Source organism: Brassica napus, chromosome A7, assembly GCF_020379485.1.
Source record: "Brassica napus cultivar Da-Ae chromosome A7, Da-Ae, whole genome shotgun sequence".
Lineage (NCBI taxonomy): Eukaryota > Viridiplantae > Streptophyta > Magnoliopsida > Brassicales > Brassicaceae > Brassica > Brassica napus.
In genome coordinates, this window is record NC_063440.1 from 11703880 (window position 1) to 11724671 (window position 20792).

The 20792-nt window shown below is 35.2% G+C and overlaps 5 protein-coding genes and 1 pseudogene across 6 annotated transcripts; 5 read left to right on the top strand and 1 right to left on the bottom strand.

The window, feature by feature from the left end:
* Positions 1 to 131: 131 nt before the first annotated feature.
* On the bottom strand, positions 132 to 4054 carry BNAA07G09430D. The gene is made up of 4 exons (XM_013797841.3): positions 3712 to 4054; positions 3103 to 3370; positions 2479 to 3022; positions 132 to 2217 (listed from the first exon to the last, which is right to left on the bottom strand). Exons 2-4 carry the CDS (start codon positions 3343 to 3345, stop codon positions 407 to 409), a joined length of 2598 nt encoding a protein of 865 aa, XP_013653295.2. The 5' UTR covers positions 3346 to 3370; positions 3712 to 4054; the 3' UTR covers positions 132 to 406.
* A 3237-nt stretch (positions 4055 to 7291) lies between these two features.
* On the top strand, positions 7292 to 8467 carry LOC106358102 (eukaryotic translation initiation factor 5A-2). Its single transcript, XM_048736707.1, has 5 exons — positions 7292 to 7507; positions 7626 to 7748; positions 7832 to 7888; positions 7977 to 8051; positions 8141 to 8467. Exons 1-5 carry the CDS (start codon positions 7388 to 7390, stop codon positions 8243 to 8245), a joined length of 480 nt encoding a protein of 159 aa, XP_048592664.1. The 5' UTR covers positions 7292 to 7387; the 3' UTR covers positions 8246 to 8467.
* Positions 8468 to 8530: 63 nt separating this feature from the next.
* Positions 8531 to 9279, top strand: LOC106355187 (annotated as a pseudogene).
* A 155-nt stretch (positions 9280 to 9434) lies between these two features.
* On the top strand, positions 9435 to 11824 carry LOC111199232 (protein UXT homolog). Of its 2 annotated transcripts, none has more exons than XM_022688766.2 (7): positions 9435 to 9584; positions 9943 to 10036; positions 10196 to 10225; positions 10476 to 10577; positions 10865 to 10972; positions 11227 to 11281; positions 11422 to 11824. In XM_022688766.2, the coding sequence occupies exons 2-7, from the start codon at positions 9945 to 9947 to the stop codon at positions 11500 to 11502; spliced, it is 468 nt and encodes a 155-aa protein (XP_022544487.1). In that variant the 5' UTR covers positions 9435 to 9584; positions 9943 to 9944; the 3' UTR covers positions 11503 to 11824. The 2 variants fall into 2 exon arrangements, with proteins under 2 accessions (XP_022544487.1, XP_022544488.1); XM_022688767.2 differs by having other exon boundaries at positions 9448 to 9549.
* A 212-nt stretch (positions 11825 to 12036) lies between these two features.
* Positions 12037 to 13486, top strand: LOC106358097 (mediator of RNA polymerase II transcription subunit 10b-like). The gene is made up of 6 exons (XM_013797839.3): positions 12037 to 12261; positions 12415 to 12646; positions 12744 to 12824; positions 12916 to 13018; positions 13093 to 13182; positions 13267 to 13486. Exons 2-6 carry the CDS (start codon positions 12420 to 12422, stop codon positions 13339 to 13341), a joined length of 576 nt encoding a protein of 191 aa, XP_013653293.2. The 5' UTR covers positions 12037 to 12261; positions 12415 to 12419; the 3' UTR covers positions 13342 to 13486.
* Positions 13487 to 13688: 202 nt separating this feature from the next.
* LOC106356355 (vesicle transport v-SNARE 12) lies at positions 13689 to 15305 on the top strand. Its single transcript, XM_013796120.3, has 5 exons — positions 13689 to 13923; positions 14364 to 14422; positions 14513 to 14701; positions 14780 to 14950; positions 15038 to 15305. The coding sequence occupies exons 1-5, from the start codon at positions 13827 to 13829 to the stop codon at positions 15188 to 15190; spliced, it is 669 nt and encodes a 222-aa protein (XP_013651574.2). The 5' UTR covers positions 13689 to 13826; the 3' UTR covers positions 15191 to 15305.
* Positions 15306 to 20792: the final 5487 nt, after the last annotated feature.

Genomic DNA, 20792 nt, shown 5'->3' on the forward strand with positions numbered 1-20792 from the left:
ATGTATCATGCTAATTCATGGATATGTATAGCAAAAGTGTTGCTGCAAGCAAACTATGTTTTACATTATAGCTTAAATTTATGTTTAGGTAGGGTGTATTAATCTCTGAATCATCAAGACATGTAATCTACTTTTGTTCAAATCATATATTTTACCTTGACATCAAACATTGACAGCAATTAACATATCTATCTGTTTTATAACCAACCAAGCTTTATATAATACAAAGCAAATCAAGTTTGGCCACATCTTACAGAAGACGAACACTAGATATACAACACGATCCCCCCCCCCCCCCCCCCCCCCCCCCCCCCAACAATTAAAACATAATCTATTGTATAGTAATTGTACTCTCTTATAATGTTCCAAGTTTTGATACGTTCTGATAGTTTTCCCCCTGAAACTATCATGTTAAGATCACGGTCGCAGGATTACCTGCAGGAGGGTACCTTTGTCTCCTCGGTCTTCTTGTTGCTTTTCCCCAACCTGTAAGCTTACTGTCTTCAAGTCCCACCACTGATACGCTCTCTATCACTGGCTGTGCCATTGACGGGCAAACTGGAGCTTGGCTTGTGATTCGTTTTCTTTTTGAGTTCCGTCTAGCAGCCACTCCAGAGTTCCAAGTGTGCTCTCTGCTTTTCATAAGCCCACCAAACAATTGGATATCTTCATTGACTTCATGCCTCGATAGAGAAGGGAGTCCAGGGAGAGTATCTCTCTGGAAATCCCGCTTTGGTCTTCCTCGTCTTGCTTGTCCTCTTCTGGGCCTGTTTGAACCCGTCACTTCGAATATCAGATTCTCAGGGACTAAGGGCTCTGGCATGTAGTCTTCTTCCTTGGTGGGATGTAAATTAAGGGTCATGGCTTCAAAGTAATCAATCTCCCCAGAAGAATCTCCTTCGTGATCAGCCTTTCGTTCTAACTCATCACCCTGAGAAGTGATAATGTCTGCGAACCAAGAGAGCGGACTTTTCCCAGCCGCATCAGTTGAAGAGGAAGCTGCGTCATCGGGAAGACGTTGGTGACCAGACAATGAGATGGCGACTATTGCTTGTGCTGCTTCCTTGATGAGTTCATCCAAGGAGTTTCCGTCTTTGCCTTTCATCAATCCCCATGTTTCTTCATTTGATTTCTCACTCTCTCTATCTTCTTCTTCTTCACTCTCCAGAGTAGGGGGAGCTTCCAAATCTATACAAATTATTCCTTTTGTTTTCACTCTCAGACTGGAATGTAAGGCAGAATCTTCATCATCCTCACTTGCACATGAATTCAGATCAATGTAGTGTCTGAAGTTGCCAGCCTTGTTTCCTTCTTCCTTTCCAACTCGAAAGGCTTTAGTACCATGCTGGTCAGCAGAAACCGAGGCATCACATGGCAAGTTGATATCAAGGTCGCGCTTAACCAAGTGATTCACTTCCTCCTTGAAAATAGTAGGCTGCTCAAAGATTGGGCACCCAATGATTTTTCTACTATGTGGATTGATCATTTCAACTCTTCCCACGTTGGCATTATAAGAGCATGAAGCAGATGATCTCAAACTCTTCTGAGGTGAAATACTATTCAGGCCGTCCCCTGTGTCAGTTCCATCAATGGATTGATTTGTCGAAGCATTCAAATCCAAGAAGCCATTAGATATTTCACTTCTGTTAAGTGGCTTAGGTTTTAGCCATGGTAACCCAGCTGATCGTTCCTGCTTTTTTGGCCCTTGAAGGCTTTCAAAACTCTGGTTCTTCACTACCTCTCCTACAGAACCATTTGGTCTAAACCCGGCTGATGGGAAATTTAAGGCAGCCTCCTTCGACCCTGAAGAGAATCCATGATAAATCCCGTTAGAGGCAGGACTTCTCATCTCAAAAGTTGAATCTGTCCTTGCATGAGCGACAAAATTCATGTAGGGATTCGTTTGAACTGGGTAAGATTTTTGATGTGAGCTGCTCCTAGGATTCTCCCATGATGAAGACCAGTGGCTCCATGGTCTTACGAAGTCAGGGCGGTAGTCATTGTGTAACCTTGGAGTGTTAGATGCCACACTTGATTCCACGTGGCTATCATAAGAAGCTTGAGGATTCTTCGAACGAACTTCCAGATCACGATATCCTGGGAATATTACCTTGTTATGATCAGTTGTAGGATAGTTCTGAGGTTGAAATCCATTGTTAGAGAATGCTTGTGCAGAATGGGAAGGCAGCTGGTCTCTATGTGTGCTTCTGCTGTTCCCTGTTAACACAGTGACATGAACATTTTACATTTTTGAGAGAAAGAAGATAGGCAAAAATGGCTACATACTGAATCAACACACAATTCAAAACCGTTATATGATCCATCGACATGTACATGCATAATAAGACACTACTATGACATTCAGCTAATAAAGCACATGTGAGCAGGAAGACACACACAGTCTCAGTTTTATATCATTTCAAAGATTAAAGAAATGAAACGAAAATGAAGAGCATGCCACTTGTTTAAAAAGGTCACCTGCTTCAAGGACCATCCATCCATTTTGACTTGTGTTTTTCTCCAAACAGAGTCCTTGAACATCCGCATTGTTTCTCCCGTAATGAGCATGCATGTCCCTGGATAGAGAAACAGGTTCTGAATCTTGACACTTGAGTGGCTCATTCAAGTCAGCTAGGCCGTTTGAGTTCTTCACATCCAAACAAGACCCTGAAGAGTTGCTCTGATGAGAAGCATCCCCTCTTCCAGATTTGGACCGTTTGAATGGAGGGAGGATCGTAATCTCTTCGTTATCACCAGTTTCATCGGTATCAAGATACTCATCGGCAGGGAGTTGAAGATCAATCATTTTTCTCCTAGCCTTCACAGGACTAACACTAAACCCATTTTGCAAACGACCGTTACAAGCTTGAGAGCTGCTCCCTTCTCCATACCGAGGAAGCTGCCTTTTACTTGCAGTCTCAGACGTATAATCACTAAAACTAAACTCTTCTTTAGAGTTCTTCCCCTTTACTTCATCCACCAGCTTCCTCTGGACTCTGTACAAACGGTGAAGCTCATGCACCTGACATCAATACAAACAAAGTCAAAATCTTTAAATGAGGAAAGGAAACTCAATAACGTAGTAGAAAGAAAGAAAGAAACCTGGTTCTTAAATACAGCTTCGTGCTCAAGCATTGTCTGTTTCATGAAATCTCTCTCGTACCCGTACCCTCCTGAAAATGACGAATCCGCCGCAGCATAAGAGTCCCTTATCGAGCCGTTGCGATAATGCAGATTTGCACCATCTCCGCCGCGGCGATAAGCAGACCAACTACAAGTGTTGAAATCTTCACTCATTGAGGGCAAAAAGGTTTCACAGTGAGTGGACCACTCTTGCTCCCTCATTCCTCTCTCTAACAAAGGCTAGATTCTGCGCAATTTTCACAGTGATTTGATCATATTCAAACTTATGTAATCACAGGGTTCACAATCAAGTGATTATATACACGTGAAACAGCATTTCAATAAATTATCTGTAGCATCTAAGCACTAGATCCTTGTTTATTTCTTTTTTTTTGAAAATCCAAATCCAAAAACACATTTGTATATTAAAATAGTTTTATGTATCGATTTGACTTTTAAATGACTTAAACCTAATTCATCAAAAGCAACACAGATTAGCAAATTATATTTTTTTTAAAGAAGATAGAAATGGCAAATTAAAATAAAAGAAAATATATAATATAAAAATTAGGTTGATAGAGATTGTACCTCTCATCATCTGATCGCACTTTGAACAGACGATAAAAAATCATCTTTAATCGTTGATTATTGGAAACACTCACTCCCAAATCTTATCGATAAATGAAAAAAAAATTGAATTAAGAAAATAAAGTGCGAAATTAATTAAATACCGAATTTTGAATCAGGAGAGATACAAAATCTAAAGTAACGACGACAATTTAGTGATGAAGAAGAGAGCTAGCTAAACAATCGAAACTCCATGGAAGAAGAAGAAGATAGCTCTCAAGCCGTCTTCTAAAAATCTCTCTCTCTTTATCTCTCTCCTCGTCTCTGGCTTTTCTATCGCTCAGATTCTATTAGCGAATGCAATAACCATAAAAGAATTAAGGAGAGCTTTTATATTCCTTTTTTTAATCGGATTTGTTGTTTTCTTAAAATAAAAACAAATAAATAAATACGGAAACGAAAGAGGCTTCTAATAACAGTGACGTGATATTTTGTCAACACTCGCTCCTTCCCTTCTTCTTTTTTCTCGTGATCTACTACTCACTTTTACATTTTCTGTTTTTAGAGATCTGGTCGGTTTTTTAATTGTAGTTTCAATATTTGTTTTTCGTTTTTAGTATAAAAGTGTAGTTTCTATACTGATAAAAAAATATCACTTAAAAAGAAAGATGTTATTAAATGTTTGTAAAATTATCACTTAAACAGACAGATGCTCTAATAGTTTTCTTAATTTTTAAAATGTTTATTTGGTTGAGAAATGGTATTCTAAATTTTCACTTTTTAACCTTTTCATTTTTATTAATTTCTGGATATAAAAGTATAGGATAAGAAAAAAAAGATTAATTTCGAAATCCTATACACTATTACAAATGATGTCTTTTTCTATTGGGGGTAAATACATGTTTTTAAACAGCTAAAATTTACAAATTGTTGCTAAAAAAAACAGCTAAAACTATTTTACCCTAGATTCTCTTTGTATCTTTGAATGCGGACAATGATTTTGGACGGAAATAAGATAGGATCGGAAAATATTTTATTTACGTTACTTTACGAAAAAACAACATTATTTTGGCAGCCTTAATATTTTTTAAGCCTTATTATTTATACTTATCTTTTTATATATGATTTAATAATAAAATCGTGCAATGATGTGTATATCAGTAATTTACATCTATATCCTCACCGGATCTACTCTAGCTTTACATAAGGAAACAATACATCACCTAACAATTTATAATTCATGTAGAGATAAAATAGCAGACTGGTCCAAATCCATCCTTATTTTGTAAATATTAAAAGTTATTTCTAATTTTATAAGTCATAGTAATGTTTTTCTTTCAACCAGAAGCAGAAATAAAAAAATATATATCAAATGATAATTAGCATGCTATTTTAAGACCCCTTCTCAAAAAACAAACTATGCAAAACTAAACAACAAGTTTGATGATAACATTATTAATTTCTAAATGAGGCATCAAATATTTATTAAGTTAGGTAGATAAAAGCCAGTGGGGCCTACATGTGAGCCAACTTTAAGGTTTTCAGTTTACGTTTGTGGGGGGTGTTGATGTCAAAAAAAAATGTGGGTAATAAAATAAATACCCCTGACCTTGTGGATAATTACGAGTTTTGTGATTATCGTTCGAAGCTTTGTTTTTCTGGTCGTTCTTGATTGGCTATTTATCTCTACTCTCTTAGTGAAAAAATCAATTAAAAGGCTGTTTTGTGGAGATTATTACATTAACTGCTTCAAGAAAAGCATTTTTTAAGTCCTGACACGTGACAGGTGTTTTAGTGGACGAACATATTATCATACATTTGATATACTAATGTATAAACGAATCTAAAGAGTTTTTGTTTGAAACTTTTGAATTTACATTTGAGATTTTCTTGTTTCGGTTTTACAGCTAGAGAGAAACTAAAATTATATGGTCATGAAATGGATCTCGACCATGCTTTTTAAATTAGTTTGTCTACTGATTAAACAAATAAGAAATATACAAAAATGACTTGGGCTGGGCTCCTAAAATAATTAATTTATAAAGCTCCCAAGCCCACACGTGGTTGACTTTGTATATCGGGGCCGGATATTCACAATGTTCAGTTTCATACAAGCTTCAGTTATTTTCAAGATTCTTGATATTTGCCTTTAGTTTTCTGCATGTTTAACAAAGCTTCTGCATTGAGGAGAAGAAGTTATAAACTATGAATATAAGATCATTCAAGCTTGTTTTCGAATCGTAAGGTGAGGAATAACTTAGCTTAAATGAGTTAGCTATTTATCTAAGGCAGTTAAAGGTTCACCTTTAGTTTCTTTTAACCAAACAAAACTGTAGTTTTGAAACGCAAGTAAAAAAAATCATTTTTATGCGACTAGAAAGATATGAAGACGTTGCAACATCATGAAATAGGTAACTCATTAACTCATCAAGCAAGAACTGGAACTGTAGAAAGAATAAACCATCTGATTCTAACTGGTTTGTAAAGTTTGTGAGGTATGGATCTATTACTAGATGTTTAATAACTCAATTTACATTTCCAATTAGTAACCAGTAACGTGGTGAAGAACACCTTATCAGCTATATATGTCGTGACATGCTAAGTTGAATGGAAGAAAAATTGTTCTTGGGATGACGTTTAAGATTGAAGGCTTTCATTGCATTTTAAATAAACTAATTGTATATACATTTGATCAGAAAATTGGTTTAGATACACGATGTATCCTTCAATGAACTCATGTGTTACTTACACCACCATATCTTCTTTATTTATTATTTTTTTTTTTTGTAACTTATATCTTCTTTATTTTTCTGCATCAATTAGTGTGACCGAGGAGATATTTTCTTCAAGGTGATTGATCCATCTGATTTTCAAATATGCAAGACTTTTCCTTAATTAGTAGCGTTGGATTTTCTTAACTATTATACAATTAGGGATGTCAAATGGTGTATACTAGTTTTTATGAGTTCAGTTATTACTTTGTTTTAGATTTGTCGAACCGTATACTAAGCTTTAGCAGTTATGTTTTTTTTTTTTTGAACAATAGCAGTTATGTTATATTCAAACATGTTAAACTTAATTTCAATATTCCCTTCTCGCATCTGATCAGCAAAGAAGCAAATCTTCAAAAATTAAGTTCATAGTTGACAAAATCACAAGCATATATACACACCGAGTCTTGTTGTAAGAAAGCATAAACACAAACAAAAAGATATTTGTCCCAACACATCAATGTATATTGTTTTCACTCTGAACAACCTCATCTTTACGAGTAAAGAGAACTTCTTCATCGTCAGCACATTTTGTATTCATCGTGAATCACTATAAGTATACAAGCACACTAATATATAATGGTTATCATCCAATTCATCAAATCTAACTTCGTGTTAGAATCTCAACTCCCAAGCTACCAATTTGTACTTTCATATTCTCATCCTACATCATCATCTAACCGAATGGAACAACGTCTCGTTTAGTTCATGTCGGGTAAAAATTTAAACCACACCCTTTTTTTTTCCCCTTAAAGATACAGTTCAAAACTATGGTTAATAAATCTGGATCAGGCCTTATAAGTTTATAGATGGGCTGGGCCCAAAAGCAACCCTAGAAAAGCCTGCGATCCTCCGTATAAAAAACGGAGTTCTAGGTTATCGTACCCATTCCCGTCTTCCTTCCCCCAAACCTAAATTACTGAAACATGTCTGACGAAGAGCACCACTTCGAGTCCAGCGACGCCGGAGCTTCCAAAACCTACCCTCAGCAGGCTGGTAACATCCGTAAGGGTGGCCACATCGTCATCAAGGGCCGTCCCTGCAAGGTTTCATTCCCATCTCCTCTTTATCATTTTTTTAGATCTCCGTTGATTAGGTGAATAATCAGATCGTGTGGATCTAAGAGATTTAGTTTGTGATTTCTTTTTTTTTGGGATTGATTAGGTTGTTGAGGTTTCGACTTCGAAGACTGGGAAGCACGGTCACGCAAAGTGTCACTTTGTTGCTATTGACATCTTCACTGCTAAGAAGCTTGAGGATATTGTTCCCTCTTCCCACAATTGTGATGTAAGTTAATAAAGAAAAAGACAAACTTTACATAAGATCTTGTTGTGATCTGATTCAGATTTGTTTAATCTTGTGTGTGTCAGGTTCCCCATGTGAACCGTATTGATTACCAGTTGATTGATATCTCTGAGGATGGCTTTGTATGTCTCTCTCTCATCTCTCAAAGCTTTGTTTTTTTTTTCCGCACTTTCTCTCATTACTAATAGCTTTGTTTGTTCATGTTTACAGGTTAGCCTTTTGACCGACAGTGGTGGCACTAAGGATGACCTCAAGCTTCCCACCGATGATAGTCTCAGCGCTCTGGTTGATATCTTGTCTTTCTGACTTACTTACATATGTGAATTGTTTTCATTTTTGAGATTGTGTTATTGAATTTATTTTGTGAACCGCAGATGAAGAGTGGATTCGAGGAGGGAAAGGATGTTGTGGTGTCTGTCATGTCTTCAATGGGAGAGGAGCAGATCTGTGCCGTCAAGGAAGTTGGTGGTGGCAAGTAAAACCCATTCTCTTTACACTGAGAGAGGATAATCTTATTACCAGTGGTCAATGTTATAAGAACAAAAACTTGTTTTTTCCTTTTTCTAATTTAGATCATTTGTGTTGTGTTTCCTTGTTGCAAGACAACCATTATCTATTATTGGTTTTGGATTGTTTAAAAGTTTCGTGTTTTAAAACAGGGAATGTTTTCCTATGAGATTCTTAAATCCCTTTGCTTTTTATGATGATGTGCTTGGTTATGTTGGTCACGAAAGTTGTGTTTATACAAGAACAACATTAGCCAGATGAAGGTCAAGGTTATTAATCATGACACGTTCTTGACTATTCACAAAGTTTTGTATTAAACATCAACAGAAGTAGCATGAAGCGAGGTCAAAATTTCAATTTTTGCTCTTAGTGGCGTAGTCAAGGGGTCTCCCCCTTTGCAGCAATTTGTTTCAGAAATTCGCTACAACAGCTCATCGTCAATGTGTTTCCCTATGTTCATCACATTACTGTCTCTTTTGTCTAAAGCAGCAGTGGTTTACTCAGTGGACGTCACTTACTCTTAGGGATAAAGTCGAGATAAGCAAGTTCTTGGTTGCGTTGCAGAAGCTATGGATACGAGCTGTGTTCACTTACATGTGGATTTGCATTCTTTTTGTCGCTTGATTCACTTTCTTCTGCGTCTCCTCGTAGCAATCTGCAGCTTCCTTCTCTGCTCTCGGCTTCTCTCCAGACTTCAAATGTTAAGGGAGCTGTCTTAGTCGAGTTAGCACTCTCTGTTGCTTTCGCCAACGCCATTATAATCTGCAGCACCGCGGCGGTGGTCACGGTTCTTGAAGATGTTTCAGGGGCATGAGCGTTGGTGGGAGCTAGTGATATGATCAAAGGGCAATGTTCAAGTTGGTTTGTTGATGTTCCTTGGTTCAAGTTGGCTGCCAATATCTGTTTTTTTTTAAAGATGTATACCAATGAACATTTTTTGTTTCACTTGGAAAAACCTCATCCATTTTCAAGGCTTTGTGTTATATATATTGCTACGTTTACATGATTTGAAAGATCATAGCAGCTCAATGCTCAAGTTGGGTTAAATAGTAATTTTGAAAGTAGGTAGATTTTTGTGAGAATTAATTATTATAAAAGGACTTAAAGTCAATATTTGCTTCTTGGTGATCGCAAACCCCGGTTTAAATAGTACTCGTTCAAATTGCAAAACCACAATTATCTCGTTCACCGTCGGTCCGTCGCCACTCGCCGTCACCCACCGCCACACCATCAGCATAGTTTAACTTCGCTGTCTCCACTGAAGCGCCGTCTTTAGGTCGTGTCCAGACATTTATCATCATCACCTTGCCAGTGAGTTCCAAACATATTGGAACCTTTGCTGTTCTCTGTACTTTCTGAACTAATCGTTTATCGACTTAGGTTTCTCAAATTGAAATGTTCCTTTCATAGATTATTTTTGGCTTAGAGGCCTGTTTGATTCTCATATTTGGAGCTGAACTACGTAATTGTGTTTCTCTCTAAAAGCGTTCACCACGTGTTCGATGTAATGCCTCCAAAGTTTTCATGCATTCTCTCTGGACTTGTTCTTAGATATTGACTGTTTGGCGATTCTTGACTTTGAAACGAGCAACTCAATATTCTATACTTTTAATTTAGCCTGAGTCTATGTCTAAAGCCTCAAGCTTTATATGGTTTGGTCATGTTGCAGTAATGGACGAGGGACGTCAAAAGGACTTGCAGTTGTTGGAGGAAATCATCGATAAAGGTCTTAAACAGAAGCTTCTACAAACGATTGCTTCACGGTAATTCAAATTTGCCTCCTTTTTCATATCCAGATTTAAAATTGTATCTATGATGTTAGAGGGTTAGGTTAGCTTGTCTTCGTTGCATTCTATTCCTTTTGTAGACTCTTTTTGAATAATGTTTTCTCATTATGTCTCTTGACTTTGTTGGTTTCGCAGGGACAAGATTTTTGAAGAGCAAAAAGAACTGTATCCTTTTGTATAGGAAATACTCTTCTGTTTCTCCATAGATTTTTGTATAGAAACTCTTGTTTTTAGTTTCTCCCTTGTCTAGCTGACTGATTCAAATACCATTCAGTCTTTCGCTTAGTTTCGAGTTTCTTGTAATCCAGAAGAACTCTTCTTGGTGTACTCGTTGACAATACTTTACTGTTCTAGTGAGCTCTCATTTAGTTCGAAATTCTTCTTTTTTTTTCCTTAATAACTACTCCCGCTCCAGCTCTGACTTGCGGAAAAACATAGAAACTCTGGAGAAAAATGGTGTAAATAGTCTCAAAACTATGGTCAACCTCGGTTCAGAAGTTTACATGCAAGCTGAAGTGTAAGTCACTTATAGCTTCGGTTCTTTCTTTTGCATCTTAGTCAAGTCAGTATCTGAGGAAATGACATGCACTGTCTCCATACTGAGCTAATTTTTTTTTACAAATAACACTGAACTCTTGTTTATTCAAATAGTGTACTTTCACTGTGTTATGTATGTTAGATGCTAGTTATGTATCATTGAACAGAAAAAATGTTTGTAACTGCGGATTAAAATTGGAGATGGTATATACCAGTCTTACTTCTGATTTCGTTTACACTTGGTTTGGGTGTCTGTTTTGAGTTCAGGCCAGATACAAGACACATATTCATGGATGTAGGGCTTGGTTTCTATGTGGAGTTCACCCGGCAAGAAGCTCTTGACTATATTCCAAAAAGGGAGGAACTAGTTAAGAAGTATGACAACGCCTTGCTTTTTCTTTGCTCCACATGCTGTTTTTCTGAATTTATGTTTGCCGTCTCTTCAAGACTTGGGCTGTTCTATACACAACCTTGTCGCATTGGTGTTATCATACCTGTGAGGTTAATTTTAGGGAAAGCATATGGTTGAATTATTGTTTACGACGAATGAGTTGTCTGGTCGAATGCATCATAATGGCTAAATGTTGATACTATAAATGGTGGTTTTGTTTGTGTGTTTGTTTTTACAGACAATTAGAAGAGGTAACTAAAGTCATTGCACAGATCAAAGGGCGTATCAAGCTGGTAAGTTCTAAGAGTAGTATCTTGCTTTGTAAAAATTCAATTAGAAAGAGAAAATCACTAATAAACTAGTCTGCATTCTCATCTAGTTATTTGCGTTGTTAATGGTTGTTGTTAGCTGAACATTGTAAACAATTTTGCAGGCTCATCACCAGATTCAGCAAATACTCAATCTTCCCGACGAGAATCCATCGTCACACCGGCAACGTGCGTTTCAGTACTAACCATGAGAGAAAGATACGTTAATGAGGATTACTACTGCCCTGTCCATTGGTTATGCAAGGCCCTGCGCTGTCTTTCTTTAAATTTCTAAGTTTAAGCGTGTGGAAAAGGAGAATTATCGTCAGTGTAATACTAACAACTCTCCTCTTCACTAGACGGATTTTGTTAGACAGACATTAATCTAAGATTCTCAAAATGACTATGGGTAATCCCTATTGTTAGATGAGGCATATCTATTCGAAACATGAGATGTCTGTAGTGAATAGACTCATCGAGCATATCTATTCCTGAGTTTGAACAGCTTGAATAAACTATAAGACGCCATGCTAAATCTCCTCTGAAAAAAAGAAATTCAAAACTCATCTCTGAATAGGAACTTCAAAACAAAAACTCATTTCGTAGCGCACAAGCTCGATTTTATTTCATTTACTATTTGCCAATGAACCATTTAAATTGGACATTAAACCGAAATAAAATATTGTTTCAACCAAACCCGATCCAATATACGTCAGCAATTAGTAGAAAAGCCACGTCAGCAATTCGCAGTGTGTCCGTTACCGTCGATGATTAAAATTAGAAATTAGGGTTACGGATCATCTTCTTCACCCCTTGCGTCGGTGCTCTGTTCATCTCCCGTGGTGTGGACTTCGTAGTATCGTAATCTCACGGTTGAAGCACCTTACTAACCCGAAGAATCGCTACCCCTCTCTCTCTCTCTCTGTCGTTGGCTGATTCGCTCGCCAAACCCATCTCTGATACAGGTAAGATACGAATCTCGATCAATGCCAGTGATTATCGCTTGATTTGGGCATCCTCAAATTGATTGAAATTGCTTAAATCTTGAGTCTTTCATACGAATTTCGATCGGATTTGAGATTAAATTGGTCACTTTGGATGTTTTGTGTATGTCTCAGCTGTGATGGAACCAGGACAGAACACAAGCGCAGCAGGTATTGGTGGAAGCAATGGTACAACTACGATGGGATATCAAACCAATGATGGAACTGCCACTGCGTCTGAAGATTCAAAGGAGAATCTGAACCAAGTCATAAACTCGATTCAGAAGACTTTGGGACTCCTTCATCAGTTACACCTTACTGTCTCCTCTTTCACGCCCGCTTCTCAGCTTCATCTCCTCCAGCGCCTGTACTTCCTCTCTTTCCCATCACTCTCTGTTTTATAAAGATCATAGTTTTGTGGGTATTGCTTTAAATGAGAATGTCTCGTGCGTATGTTTTGGCAGCAATTCTCTGGTGTCGGAGCTGAATAGCATGACTAAGTTGTCCGAGAAATGCAACATTCAAGTCCCCATGGAAGTTCTAAGGTGAGAGAGAGAGAGAGAGAGAGCATCATGTCCTTTTTATGCAAAACTTTGCTTTGGGTTTCTGATGGTTACTGGTGGCTTTGTTTACTAGCTTGATTGATGATGGGAAGAACCCGGACGAGTTTACAAGGGATGTTATTAATAGCTGCGTTGCCAGGAATCAAGTTACAAAGGGCAAGACTGATGCTTTCAAGGTGGACTCCCTTTCTCTTCTGAGGCTTTTAACTTGGGTATGGGATTTTTACTCTTTTTTTTTTTTGGTTAATAGGATTTGAGAAAACATATACTGGAGGAGCTTGAAGAGACTTTCCCTGATGAAGTTGATAAGTATAGAGAGATCCGTGCTGCTTCTGCCGCTGTAAGTTGTTACCATTCACTTCCTTATGATTGTCTTCGTTAATATAGTAAGCAGTAAACTCAAAGGTGACAAAATAACTTTCAGGAAGCAAAACGGGTGGTGGCTCAATCGCAAAGTGTGTTACCCAATGGGGATGCCAAGGTCAAGAGCGAGCTATAAGAAAGAAGCTACTGTTGTTCTTCTGTGGATCTTCTTACCTTGTAGAATAAAGTTTCTGAGTAGATGATGTAAACCACTTCACCAAAACAAAAACGAACGAGATCACTTTGTTTGCAATTTCTATATAATATCTGTTGTTTGTTTATTCTTCCGTAAAACCCTCCCAACTTTAATTTCTTGCAAATCTACACTCAAAACTGCAATTACTTACGTTTTAGTTAATTACAAAATTGGTTTGGTTCTGTTCTGTCTCACCTACATTTGCACGTGTTAATTTAATAAACAGTATTGTATTACACGTGCCAAATGAAACGCACCGTTTTTTACTTTTCCTTACCAGAGGGGGAATCAATCAAAAGGAAGAACAGGAGTCGTTAGTAGTTCGGTTCTTCTTCCTATAAAACCAAAGAGGAGCAGGTTTTTCGAGATCCGGTCAAAATCTAAAGAAGGATCCGTTTTGATCAGATCATCGAAGAGAAAGGAAGATGAGCGAGGTATTTGAAGGGTACGAGCGACAGTACTGCGAGCTCTCAACCAATCTCTCCAGAAAATGTCATTCTGCCTCGCTTCTCTCCCACGGAGGTATAAAACCTAATCTTTGTTATATTAAACGTCTTTGACCTCTTTACGATCTGACGAGTTCTGTAGCATCTGGGAATGTTGAGTTATATCATTGCTTGGATTCTCGTTATTCAGTTGCCTAGATCTTCCTTCATTTCTCTATCAATCTTTGTTCATCATTGTCTTTCTTGGACTTTATACTGCATAGCCTTGTTTACCATTTTGACCACCTCTGTAGGATCCGGGAATGTTGAGATGTAATCTCTTTGTTTTGTGGACTCTATGCATATTTGTTTTATAATCTCTCCTCAAGTCATTGTTGAGCCTGAAAGATGATGTTACCTCAAGAATGGAATATGTAGCTAGCTGCATAGACATGTTTGAGTTGATTAAAGATTGTGCCTCCATAAACTAGGAGTAGAGGTTTGATTAATCATTTAATTGTAATGTGTTTTTCGCAGAAGAGAAGAAGGAGAAGCTTGTTGAGATTAAGTCTGGAATGGACGAAGCTGATGTCTTGGTATTTTCATTTGTTATTCTTAATGTCTAAATCCTTCTCTTGTTTTTTTCTCTCTTTGAAGCAATATGGCTTCTACTTTTTTTATTGTAGATCCGGAAAATGGATCTTGAGGCAAGAAGTTTGCAGCCGAGTGCTAAAGCTGTGTGTCTTTCTAAACTAAGAGAGTATAAATCTGATCTGAACCAACTGAAGAAGGAGTTCAAACGAGTGTCTTCCCCAGATGCTAACCAATCTACACGTCAAGAACTTATGGAATCTGGAATGGCTGATGTGCATGCGGTAAAACTGAAGTGTTCTTGCTCTTCATCTTAGATGCTAGATGCCAGAGATGTTAAAGCTGATTTACATGATTGCCAGGTATCAGCTGATCAGAGTGGGAGATTGGCAATGTCAATGGAGAGGCTTGACCAATCAAGCGACAGAATCAGGGAGAGTAGAAGACTAATGCTGGAGACAGAAGAGGTTGGCATCTCAGTTGTTGAGAATCTCAGTCAGCAACGCCAAACCCTCCTTCACGCTCACTCTAAGGTTTATACCATCTAAAGCAATTTACAATTTATCAGAAATGGTTCGTTGAGAAAAAAAAAGCTAACTCTTTGTGATTTGGTGTAACAGCTTCAGGGTGTGGATGATGCCATTGACAAGAGCAAGAAAGTGTTGACTGCTATGTCTAGAAGAATGACGAGGAACAAATGGATCGTTGGTTCGGTCATCGTGGCTCTCATTCTCGCCATCATTTTGATCATCTCATACAAGCTTTCTCATTGATTTACTCAAGTATTCATCATGATTATTGTGTATATAAGGATGGTTGATTCATTTGTAATGTGCCCAAATATTTGTTATATACTTCCAAACATTTATTATATATACTTCAAAGGTAGGTCTATGTCTAATATTAAGCAATTAAAACACATGGCATGAAGTACATCAGGTCTCCGTTAAGCTGTTTGTTTGTTTTTGTAATGTAATGTGGAAGTTTATACAATCTGGAAGTCATTGGTTCTTGTTACCGAATAAAAGTCGCATTTTTCATGGTAGTTGATTCCACCTATTTTCTGGCTTCTACAAACATTTTAAAAATCATGGGTAAGAAGCATATAAAGGGGGCCGGTGCAGAAGGTGAAGCTGAGATGGAACTTGTGTAATCTCTGGCGTTCTTGTCTTGTTGGCAGCCTAACCAGAGCTCAATGTACAAACCGATAGAAAATTGTCTGGTTTGGTTAATAACCAAGAGTGGGTATGAACCGGGCTTGAGTGAATGATTTGATTGATCTCTATGAATACGTCAAATCCCCTATATATTAAAAGAGAAACATTACAACATATTTTTATATCCACATGTCATCACCACAATCATTCTTAGAATCCTTAGAAAAATATGTTGGTCCATATAAATATATAATAAACTTTTTATTAAACTAACCATAAATTAATCATAAATTACCTAATGTGGCTAAAGTATATATAACAATTAATGATTTTGAATAATAAAGATTTGATAAAAATCAGTCTATTCTCTATCATTTTTAATTCATTTTAAAATAAATTAAACAATCACATTAACTATATAATAAAAATTTAGATTTTTTTTGTATATGTTATATTTTGAATTTTAAACAACGAATATAAATGACTAAAGTTGTTAAAAATCTCACACTGAAATTTTTGTGATCCATGGTTTAAAATTTATGTTATAACAAGATACAAATGATTACGAAATTACATAAGTAGGAAGTCTCATTTAATAAATATTATATATATGCATATTAATATTGTTTTTAAAAATAAATTATATACCATATAAAATACGTAAATATTTTAATTTCGAATTTGACTTGAAACTTTTTGATAAACATTTTGAACAATTATTGACAACTTAATATTTAGATTTTAAACTTTGCATTGAATGTTTTTAAAATTATAAATTACTAAAACTATTAAATATCCCATAAATTTTTTATTGTTATCATTGATTTAAAATTTTGTCATAAAAAAATACAAACGATCAAAAATAATATTAGTATAAAATATTTTTTAACAGATGTCAATGTTAAAAATGTACTATATATCTATGTTAATATCATTTAAACTTAATTTTATAACATATAAAATAGAAAAAAGTGTTTGTCTGGATAAATAAAATTTATTTAAGTATGTATACCAATTTAATTATATACGTAATAGTTACTAAATTTTTAATTATTCAATATATATTTATTATTTCAAATATGTAAAAAATATATAATACTTAACAATAATTTATATATAATATTCATTCCGCGCCTTGCGCGGAATGAATCTTAACCTAGTATAAATATAAAGTATAAACTGTGTAAAACAGAACTAAAATGAAGAGTTTATAACACAAATAAACTTTATGTGTTTTTATTACATTCGAGAGCACATTGTGCTACTGGGATATGGACATTTTAGTAAAACGTCATATTTCATTGGTTAGTGAGTTTGAATTTTGAAGATACCAACTTATGATTGGTGGATTCTTGAATAAGTTTAGTATGTTTAATAAAAGGATTTTAGACCCGTAAAAAAATATTATATTTTGTTAATATTTCCTTTCTCACTTCTAAACCTTATCTCACGAAAACGACAGAGAAAATAACTGACAACGGAGGATGAATCAGTGAATTCAAACGAAATCGATAATGACGGCAAGGAGGAAGCAAGCAGGAAAAGAGATAGCCGACAGTGAGTTTTTGCTTTTCCAATTTTGGTTGGTTTTAGTGTTTAAAGTGTGGCTTGAATTTGATAAGTGTGTTGGCGTGTTGCAGAGGTGGCACCAACGGAGGAAGGATCGGTGAATGAGAGGTTACCGACGCATCTGTGTGCGACCAACCGGTTCCCGAGTAAGATGAATAACTATTATTCGTCGCTGGAGTACCAACTGCTGGTGAGGGATGTGCTAGAAGGGACCGACGAGATTGAGAGGCTGTTGGGTTCTTGCTTTGGACAATATTATAGGTTATCGGTGAGGAAGTGTACTTTCTCGACGGAGGTGCTAGACGATGAGCATGATTCTTAAGTAACTAGTTGTACACCTGTACACACACTTAAGGCTGTACACGTAACATGTGATGTACATATATACATTAGAAACGTAGGTGTACATCTGATGTACATGTATACATTAGGAACATAGGTTTGCATATGTACAACTAATGACCTAGTTACATGCTTGTATGGTTTGAGTGGAAGTGTGATTTCGTTTTGGTTTGCCTTGTTTCAATGGTTGCAGGCTTACAGCTGATTGTGCAATTTATGATGGAATATGGGGAGTACAAGGAGGATGACTACGTTTTCATGGTCTTATTTTGAAGATAGAGATTGTTGTTTGTTCATGGACAAAAGTCATAAATCTTCATTTTTATTAATTACAAAATTATAAGCATGTTAATTTATTTTATAAATCTTTTTATTTTTATTTTCACAACACTCGTTTATATAACCTTAAGCATTTTAGTAATGGATCTTTATAAATAAATAGTGTACATATGAAAATCGTATAAAGTTGATGTACACATGGATATCATATAAAATTGATGTACACAACACACATGTACAACATAGACATCATAAAAGTGGTGTACACATGGATATCATATAAAGTTGACGTATACATAAACATCATATTAAGTTACATGTTCAGAAAATCTTACAAAAAGTAATTATTAGTCTTTTTTGAAATTACATCTATTGAAGTGAAGTTCTGCAACCATTTTTATTATGCCATTTTATCTATCTATTTCATACAGCTTTATCATTTTGTGTTTACAACTAATTTATTTTTCTATAAATATGTAAATCCGTGTACAAATCATTTTTAATAAATACAATAATTCTTAAAAAAGTATCAATCTGTTAAATAAAAAAGTAACTATTAGTCTTCTTGAAAGTTGAATATATTGAAGTTAAATTCTCTCAACCATCATTTATTATGTCATATCATCTATCTATTTCATGCAGCTTTATCATTTATGTGTTTACAACTAATTTATTTTTCTATAAACATGTAAATCCATGTACAAATCATTTCTAATGAGCACAAGACAAAAATCTAGAATATTAACTTTTAAATATCAAAAGAGTAATTATTAGTATTTCTTGAAAGTTGAATCTATTGAAGTTAAGTTCTCTCAGCCATCATCTGTTACATCAGCTCATCTATCTCTTCCATGCATTTTATCATTTATGTGTGTTACAACTAATTTATTTTCTATAAACATGCAAATCTATGTACAAATCATTTTAAATGAAAACAAGAAAAATCTAAAATATTGACTTTAATTTAAAATATCAAAAGAATAGTTATTAGTCTTATTGGAAGTTGAATCTACTGAAGTTAAGTTTTTTCAACCATTATTTATTATGTCATCTCATCTATCTATTTAATGCAACTTTATTATTTATGTGTTTACAACTAAATTTATTTTTCTATAAACATTTAAATCTATGTACAAGTCATTTTAAATAAACACAAGAAAAAATCTACTCCATTCGTTTCAGAGTAGATGATGGTTTAGAAAGTTTTGATGTTTCAAAATATATGATATTTTCATACTTCAATGTATTTTTTAACTTTATCAAAAACTGTGCAACCAATCATATTTTGTAGTCTGTTTTGTCATTGGTTAAATAATTTTTAATTTATATTTTAATGATATTCTTTTAGATAAGAAACAAGTTTCTTAATAGTTGTGTCTTATCCTAAAATTTCATATATTTTAAAATAGAGAGAGTAAAATATTAACTTTTAAAATATCAAAAGAGTAATTATTAGTTTTATTGGAAGTTGAATTGATTGAAGTTAAGTTCTGTCAACCATCATTTATTATGTCATCTCATCTATCTATTTTACCCAGCTTTATCATTTACTAGGGTCGGTGTCCGCGCTTCGCGCGGATTACATGTTTAATAAAAGTCCAGTTCAATTAAAATTGGGGGTTTTGAAGTTTCTGAAAGGGTAAGTTATGTTTTGTTTATTTTATAATGCGAAGACGTTAGAAGCGGTAATCATTTTTTTTTAAACAACAGTAAGTTTTAATAATAAATTGTTTTGAGGAATTCAATATTCGTAAGAGAAAACAGTATTTCAGTGTGCCTATTTAATTGACGTAGGAATCGGTAACGTAAAATTTTTAAAAGTTGACTGGTGTCGTTTGCTATGAGGCTTAAGATAGCAGTTTATTCCTCTTTTGGAAGCGTTGTATGATACCAATATCGTTGTCAAAGTAGAAGCGCGATCTAGGTGTGGTTGTGAGTGATAGTTTTCATGAAAAAGTCAAATATTTGTAAGCATTTATTTTGACATAAACTTTATGTTTAGTTTATTACCTTCATGTAACCGTAGAATAATACTTGTGATGATTACGATTTGGTTTTTCCTGGTATATATGTGATTTAACTCCCTGAAATTAGAGGCCTCCTTGTCCCATAAAGTTAGACTTACCAATTTCGATCTACAAATAATTATTGTATTATATTTTGTTTAGTTGTAAACCAATTGTTATTTAATAAAAAGTTAGTACCTGTCTAAACGCAATCCAATGGTGATTTTTGAATCTGTGTAGTGGTTATATAAATCACTTCTTTGGATGAGGCATATGCGGCCAACAACATCTGTAGGAATAATTTGGTTTTAAGGACAAAAATTTAGTGTTTATTTGTATGTGAGAGAGTTATTGGTTTTTTTTTACCTGGGAGGAAGTTGGCTGCATTTGCTAAGCTGATCAACTGGTGGTAGCGTTGGGGCCGGAATATGTATGAAGGGATCGGTTGAATGTTTTCTTGAATCAGTGTAATAATTGTTGTCTCATTGATATTGATTATGTATGGTTTAACGGTAAGCATGTACCGTTGGTTATTGGGAAGAAGATTAAAATATCTAATGTGATAAATTTTCCCTTCCTCGAAGCGTTGGTAGATTGTGTCAGACGTAGAAATAGACACCCTCCCTTCCATTATTTGTTACTGTTTAGTGGTTAAAAACCATCATTTGAAATATAGTTTGAATAATTAAAAGTAAATATTTTTAAGACAAACCTGGATGTCAAGACAAATGAAAGTTGTTCATAGGAAAGCAATTTTATTTTTGTGATTTGTGATGGGCCACATCCTAATGATCCTAACGATTATTGGATGCGGTCTGAGGGTGTCGCCCCAATTATTTTGATATTCTGCTGCATGTTCTGCACATATAAGAATGAGAATTATTTTGTATTGCGCATCTTTTATTAATTTCATATTTTTTTGAAGTGAACATAGTTATGGTTTGTTTGTTTTTTTTTTAAATTATTAACATGGTTATTTAAAAATTAAAGTAGGCCGGCCCATAATTATTTGAATGAGGTCG

What these genes read in the sequence shown, in the direction of transcription:
- BNAA07G09430D (XM_013797841.3), bottom strand. Translation starts at nt 3,345, where the DNA reads ATGAGGGAGCAAGAGTGGTCCACTCACTGTGAAACCTTTTTGCCCTCA. An exon ending in AAGCTGTATTTAAGAACCAG is followed by an intron (nt 3,023 to 3,102) that starts GTTTCTTTCTTT and finishes TATTGATGTCAG; the next exon opens with GTGCATGAGCTTCACCGTTT. An exon ending in ATGGATGGTCCTTGAAGCAG is followed by an intron (nt 2,218 to 2,478) that starts GTGACCTTTTTA and finishes CTGTGTTAACAG; the next exon opens with GGAACAGCAGAAGCACACAT.
- LOC106358102 (XM_048736707.1), top strand. Translation starts at nt 7,388, where the DNA reads ATGTCTGACGAAGAGCACCACTTCGAGTCCAGCGACGCCGGAGCTTCC. An exon ending in CCTCTTCCCACAATTGTGAT is followed by an intron (nt 7,749 to 7,831) that starts GTAAGTTAATAA and finishes TGTGTGTGTCAG; the next exon opens with GTTCCCCATGTGAACCGTAT. An exon ending in ATGATAGTCTCAGCGCTCTG is followed by an intron (nt 8,052 to 8,140) that starts GTTGATATCTTG and finishes TGTGAACCGCAG; the next exon opens with ATGAAGAGTGGATTCGAGGA.
- LOC111199232 (XM_022688766.2), top strand. Translation starts at nt 9,945, where the DNA reads ATGGACGAGGGACGTCAAAAGGACTTGCAGTTGTTGGAGGAAATCATC. An exon ending in GTTTACATGCAAGCTGAAGT is followed by an intron (nt 10,578 to 10,864) that starts GTAAGTCACTTA and finishes TTTTGAGTTCAG; the next exon opens with GCCAGATACAAGACACATAT. An exon ending in TCAAAGGGCGTATCAAGCTG is followed by an intron (nt 11,282 to 11,421) that starts GTAAGTTCTAAG and finishes ACAATTTTGCAG; the next exon opens with GCTCATCACCAGATTCAGCA.
- LOC106358097 (XM_013797839.3), top strand. Translation starts at nt 12,420, where the DNA reads ATGGAACCAGGACAGAACACAAGCGCAGCAGGTATTGGTGGAAGCAAT. An exon ending in GTCCCCATGGAAGTTCTAAG is followed by an intron (nt 12,825 to 12,915) that starts GTGAGAGAGAGA and finishes TTTGTTTACTAG; the next exon opens with CTTGATTGATGATGGGAAGA. An exon ending in GCAAGACTGATGCTTTCAAG is followed by an intron (nt 13,019 to 13,092) that starts GTGGACTCCCTT and finishes TTTGGTTAATAG; the next exon opens with GATTTGAGAAAACATATACT.
- LOC106356355 (XM_013796120.3), top strand. Translation starts at nt 13,827, where the DNA reads ATGAGCGAGGTATTTGAAGGGTACGAGCGACAGTACTGCGAGCTCTCA. An exon ending in TGGACGAAGCTGATGTCTTG is followed by an intron (nt 14,423 to 14,512) that starts GTATTTTCATTT and finishes TTTTTATTGTAG; the next exon opens with ATCCGGAAAATGGATCTTGA. An exon ending in GAATGGCTGATGTGCATGCG is followed by an intron (nt 14,702 to 14,779) that starts GTAAAACTGAAG and finishes CATGATTGCCAG; the next exon opens with GTATCAGCTGATCAGAGTGG.